General features: G+C 35.4%; 1 protein-coding gene and 1 pseudogene across 2 annotated transcripts; one reads left to right on the plus strand and one right to left on the minus strand.

Annotated features, from left to right (window-relative positions):
* The first annotated feature begins 790 nt into the window (after positions 1-790).
* On the plus strand, positions 791-2,532 carry LOC143631274 (putative NAD(P)H dehydrogenase (quinone) FQR1-like 3; annotated as a pseudogene). Its single transcript, XR_013153318.1, has 4 exons — positions 791-951; positions 1,038-1,077; positions 1,701-2,038; positions 2,176-2,532. The product of XR_013153318.1 is annotated as a putative NAD(P)H dehydrogenase (quinone) FQR1-like 3 (transcript).
* A 120-nt stretch (positions 2,533-2,652) lies between these two features.
* Positions 2,653-4,221, minus strand: LOC143631275 (vacuolar cation/proton exchanger 3-like). Its single transcript, XM_077100085.1, has 6 exons — positions 4,053-4,221; positions 3,852-3,968; positions 3,438-3,491; positions 3,083-3,199; positions 2,914-3,004; positions 2,653-2,828 (listed from the first exon to the last, which is right to left on the minus strand). Exons 1-6 carry the CDS (start codon positions 4,101-4,103, stop codon positions 2,821-2,823), a joined length of 438 nt encoding a protein of 145 aa, XP_076956200.1. The 5' UTR covers positions 4,104-4,221; the 3' UTR covers positions 2,653-2,820.
* Between the last annotated feature and the right edge of the window lie 1,580 nt (positions 4,222-5,801).

The raw sequence follows: 5,801 nt of genomic DNA on the forward strand, positions 1-5,801 counted from the left end.
GGACATAAGGCACAAAACACTCAATCATCGAGACACCGGCTAATTGGTGCATGTGCCCTTGTCTTTCGGCTACCAACGCCACCACATGATGCCTGATTAACCTTCCGCCGCTTTTAACGTTATTTTCACGAGATTAGTAAAATAACGTCAAAATTAGTGCAATTTTACTTTTGCCCACCCGAGGGTTCACACATATATACATTATATTGTTTTTTTAATATATATGATATATATTTGATCAATAAAGACATCAATGAAGCTTGGTTGGTTGGCTCATGAGTAATTATTAAAGCTTCTATCTAAAAAATGACCCAAGTTTGAATCCCACCATACACATTTCATTTAGATTTAATAAGAAATGGGTTTTACCGGTCGACCCGCCGGGTCACCGGGTCCGGGCCGACCGCCACCCGCCACGAGAGAAAAGAAAGGGAGCAAAAGAAAATGATTTAATTAACTATCGTGTTTTCAAGTTGGAAGGAAATGAAAAGAAAAGTATAGATTTGATGTGTTGATGAAAGAAATAAATTTAAATTTCCCATTCTTAAAAAATCTATGAAACACTATTTTTTTTATATCCTCCCGAATTCTTTCTCTTCCATGAGTCCATCGTAAAATAAAACTCAGAGGTAAATTATAATTAGCTTAGAAATCCAAAAATATTTCAATTCAACCTATTTTTAGAAAACTTAAACCTCAACAAGGTAGAAGAAACAAAATATTAGAAAAAGAATTGGTGAGTGAAATAATATTTTAGAGAAAGAATAAGAATAAGAAAACCGTAAGAAAGAGACATATTACCCGTTTGATTTAATATCCTATTGCGTGGATAACATCGAACAATCCCACCCTCTTCTTCTTCTTCTTCTTCTTCTTATTATTATTCATATCATGATCATCACACTTCTTTTACACTAGTTGCAGCTTCCACACGGCTACTTTAATTCATATGTAAGTCTTTCAGTTCTCGTATATCCTTTGATCTTCTTAGCAATCAGTTGATTGTGATTATATCTTCTTCTCTGTGATTGTTTCAGACATATATATAGCTATGGCAATCACCAAGATCTATATAATGTAAGTAAACTTACAAATCATTATATGTTCTTCTGTGTGATACAATTCGGCTTATTTGAATTTGAAAATTTTAAAACTAAATACTAATATTACCACCCCATGATGGATCTATGAATGCAACTTTTAAACAACTTAGTTTTAAGTTTTGTTATGTAAAAAGGGCTGGTGGCACGGCTTGTTGACTGTTTGCCTTCCACTTAAGTGTAAACACTACTCTTTGAATTGATGTTTTTAAACTAAATTTTGAATTAGAATAAACTTGGGTCGAATTCGAATCTATAAGTAAAAACCAAATTAGATTAAAAAAAATCATAATTAAGAATATTCAAAAATTCAAAGTTACTATGCGTGAAAGTAAGTTTAGCGATTTAGTGGCTAGGTTAAACGTTAATTTGAAATGATCTGTGAATTGATTTAGGCTTTATAGGAGTTAAAATTTAACAGGTCATATTATTTTTTGAATTGGGCTTGAATGGAATAGTAAAAATTTGGGTTAACCCATTAACCCGTCAAATCGACCCTAACACGAAGCGCATAGCTAAACGTGTTGGGCTGTTAGCGGGTTCAACCCCAAACATTTTATACATGTTAAACTAGAATTGGACAATTCTTGTACGTTCCAGTTATCACTCTCTGCATAAACATGTGGAGTATATGGCTAGAGAAGTTCAACGATCGAAGCAACACTTTGGCAGGTACCCGAGACACTGCCTAGTGTTGTACTTAAAAAGATGAAGGCTCCACCTAAACCAGATGACGTGCCAGTCATTAGCCCGGATCAGCTTATTGAAGCGGATGGGTTCCTGTTCAGGTTTCCTTCTCGGTTTGGTGTGATGGCAACCCAATGTAAAGCTTTCTTTGATGCAACTAACAGTTTGTGGGAAACTCAAGCACTTGCTGGCAAACCGGCTGGCATCTTCTGGAGCACTGGCTTTCATGGCGGAGGCCAAGAACTTACAGCGTAAGATCACACCTTTCGTCTTTCAATATACAGAGATCATAAGAACCTCTAAACACCTAGACTGGACCCGTGGGCTTATACTAATAAACCCTGAATAATAATAATAATAATATATTTCAGTATTTATTTGTATGCAGATTAACAGCAATAACACAATTAGCACATCATGGGATGATATTTGTGCCTCTTGGATACACATTTGGGAGTGGAATGTTTGAAGCAGATGAGGTCAAAGGTGGATCATCTTATGGTGCTGGAACATACGCGGGTGACGGGACTCGACAGCCTACTGAATTAGAACTCCAACAAGCATTTTATCAAGGGAAATATGTTTCTGAAATTACCAAAAAGCTTTCCAAAAACTAAAACTTAATCGAATCCGGTTGTAAATAATTTATTATCATTCTCAAACGAGAACCGGTTACTATATTCTGTTGTGTATAAACAACTAAACATCAGTTTCCATATTTACGTTGGTATTACTGCGACGCGATGAACTGTGTATGATTACTAAAGTACTGAGTTGCAAGATTCAGATAAAAAAATTAACTAACTGGTTCAATGAACAAATCCATGAAACAAAGATAAATACATAAAACACTAAAAATCTATCTTATCTTGCCTAATCAAATCTCAAGTTCTGAGATATTAATTACTGAAGATTCCATATGATCCTTGAAACATTGAACCTTTTGGTTTACCACCCGAATCGCATATTTGAGTTGAGATAACCATCGGAGAGTTCAAAACTTAAGGATCAAGCGACTGTGTTTCCGACACTGTTATTCATCTGCTTACACAAAGTGATAATAAATTAATAGCTAAACCACGTGTCTAGAAAACGTTAACATATAAGGTAAGTGTAACAGACTTACTGAATGGAACATGTTGAACGAAGAAGCACGCCCTGATCGCCATATAGGCAAGGAAAAGAATTACACCTTTCAGATAATGTGAAGTTCCATCCTGCAAATGATTTAGTTAGAAAAAAATGATAATGAAAATAATACCGGGGTGTAAATGCAAATTGATGTAAAGATAAACCTGTAAAGTGAAGGCTGTAAGGAAAATTGAGAAGGCAAGACAACCAGTTTCAAGAAGTCCAAAATCAAGACTCATTGGTATTCCCATTATCCAACCAATTATCACACATAAAGGAACCTGATTAATTTAATATATGATCATATATTAAATTATATAAAACTTCGATTGTGATGGATTCAGAAAGAAAAAAAAAATACAGAGAATACAAATTAAATTAAAAATGATCATATTAGTTCTCATCAGTATACATGCATCAATGAGTCATACAATACTGTTGGTACACCCGTCAACAAGTTGTACCGGAACTGTATCACGTGGACTTTGTTAAATTTGGTATTTTTGCATATTTTCTTACCACAAACATCATGATCTGGGATCCTGAACCCAAAGCGACACCAAGAGATATGTCCTGCAACATTTAAACAAAGTTATATGCACCCAAAACATTCCAAATGGGCTATTATAAATTTGTAAACATGTTAAACGGGTTGTTGGTTGTGATAGAAGGGCTAGACAGGTGTTCAACAGGTTGGCGGATTGACTTTATCAAATATTCATTTTTAACTTTCTTATTCTAATTTTAAGTGGCGTGTTGACCTACTTAATCACACATGCTAAACAGGTCAACCTTAACGTGACCTGTTTGATTACAAGTGCTAAACAGGTCAGCCCGAACACGACCTGCTTATTAAGCAGGTTAAAGGAGAGTATGCAACAACCCAAAACTTACTAACACTTATAAAGACATTCTTTGATGCGTATGTTTTACCAATTTGTTTTTGTAAGCGAATATAACAGCTCCAGCATGCTCTGCTGCATTACCAACAATCGGTAGCAAGATTATGCTCATAAAGCTCACAGATAGTCCCCAAGTTTTTGATGCATCCTGATTCACGAAGTATAAATATTTGGTAACCATTAAAATCATAAGTTTATATCATCACAAGTATAAAAGTTTGGTATGCAATACCTCAATTGTGGCCACAACATACTCGGATAAAACAAAGATGATTATTGTCATCACGCATAAGCAAATAAACGCGCTCCAAAAACCTATCGACGCAGTCTCCTTATCAGCCTCATCATCATTAGCATCATCGCCATCATCTTCAACCTAATTAGTTTCAAATCCAAAAAAGAAAAAAGGAATAAAGTATTTCGTTGGACTTCTAAAGTCAACAAGAAAGTCAAAGCAGCAAGTAACAAATCTCTTCTGCTCCATAAGGTTGACTGTGGGTTATTAACTGAAAAAAGAGATATGAAACATACGCGATCAGCATCACAATGCTGCTTGTTCTTGACAACTGCAGAACCGGACTGGTGTCCAGTTTGGATGAACGGAGATTAAACAGCAACGGTGTGATCTGGCAAAGCAGTCCAAGTAACAGCAGCAGCGTGTTTGCATCCGCCTGCTTCTGTTATTAATAAAACAAGTAAAAATTAGTTATAAAAAAATTGATGCAAGTTAATGAGTTTAGGAAGTAATAATTACATGGTCAAACTTCTGTTCTTTGTTAATGTTGGCAATGCCACCACATAAGAGAGATGAGCCAAGAACAAGGAGGAGGTTTGAGATGATGGAACCCAAAAGCGAGTATTTGAGCACATGAATTTTCCTTTTATGCAGAGCAAACAATGCTATTATTAATTCTTTGCATTCCCACATGTTGCATACACCAGTCCTCCAACTGCATCATCATATCATCATCGTACTCAGTATATCCCACCAATAGCAATGCTATGGTAGGGTCTGAGGAGGGTAAGATGTAGACAGCCTTACCTCTATCCCATAGGGATAGAGAGGCTGCTTCCGGTGAGACCCCCGGCTCGATAGTAGTTTTGAATCAAGCCTTGGACATAAGACACATAACACTCAATCATCGGGACACCGGCTGATTGGTGCATGTGCCCTTGTCTTTCGGCTATCAACGCCACCACATGATGCCTGATTAACCTTCCGCCCCTTTTAACGTTATTTTCACGTGATTAGTAAAATAACGTCAAAATTAGTGCAATTTTACTTTTGCCCACCCAAGGGTTCACACATATATACATTATATGTGCGCACCGCAAGCAGGGCGTACCAGTCCTCCAACTGCAAATGTTACAATTAAAATGCATATCAGGTTGTTAACTTGTTAATCATTTTATTATTTAAATTGATTCATATGTGGTCACGTTGTTAGAACTCGATCAATTATGGTAACGTGTGTGCATACAATGATTTTGGCTATAGATTTTATGGGCACGTGTGCATATTAAAGAAGATGTAATGTTTTTGTTTGGATATACTGTGTAAATAGACCGATATGTTCTATGCACAAGTGCATATGAATGTGTACGGATTTTGTTTTATAAAAACGCTGAATTTAAAAGATTTTAGACGTGCGTATGCACATTTGTGTATATACTGTTCTTGTGTTCGAATTTATTATGTGAATCACATGTATGTTTATATCACTATCTTTGATTAACTAAATGTACACATGTGTATATTTACTGTCTTTGAGACTTCTTATAAGAAATTAATTTTGAAATTATTATGTTATAAAATCTTATGTCAATTTTCTTTTTATTTTTAATTTTGTAATAAGCTAACAAACCAATTAATTTATTACACTAAACACACTTTAAAAAATTAAAATAAAAAAGAGTTAAACGGGCCATTTCGCAAACCCAACTTGTTTAGCTTAGGGGTTCACGGGTTCGACCCGAAACT

The sequence above is a fragment of the Bidens hawaiensis genome, unplaced genomic scaffold (assembly GCF_021521415.1).
Source record: "Bidens hawaiensis isolate Kalapana, Puna unplaced genomic scaffold, B.hawaiensis_p1.1 tig00006055_1, whole genome shotgun sequence".
NCBI classification, from domain to species: domain Eukaryota; kingdom Viridiplantae; phylum Streptophyta; class Magnoliopsida; order Asterales; family Asteraceae; genus Bidens; species Bidens hawaiensis.

Bases quoted from the DNA above. Each gene is read 5' to 3' on its own strand.
- LOC143631275 (XM_077100085.1), bottom strand. From the start codon at position 4,103: ATGACAATAATCATCTTTGTTTTATCCGAGTATGTTGTGGCCACAATT. The intron at 3,969-4,052 runs GTATTGCATACC...TTCGTGAATCAG, and splicing joins ATGTTGTGGCCACAATTGAG to GATGCATCAAAAACTTGGGG. The intron at 3,200-3,437 runs GTAAGAAAATAT...TAAATTAATCAG, and splicing joins CCCAGATCATGATGTTTGTG to GTTCCTTTATGTGTGATAAT.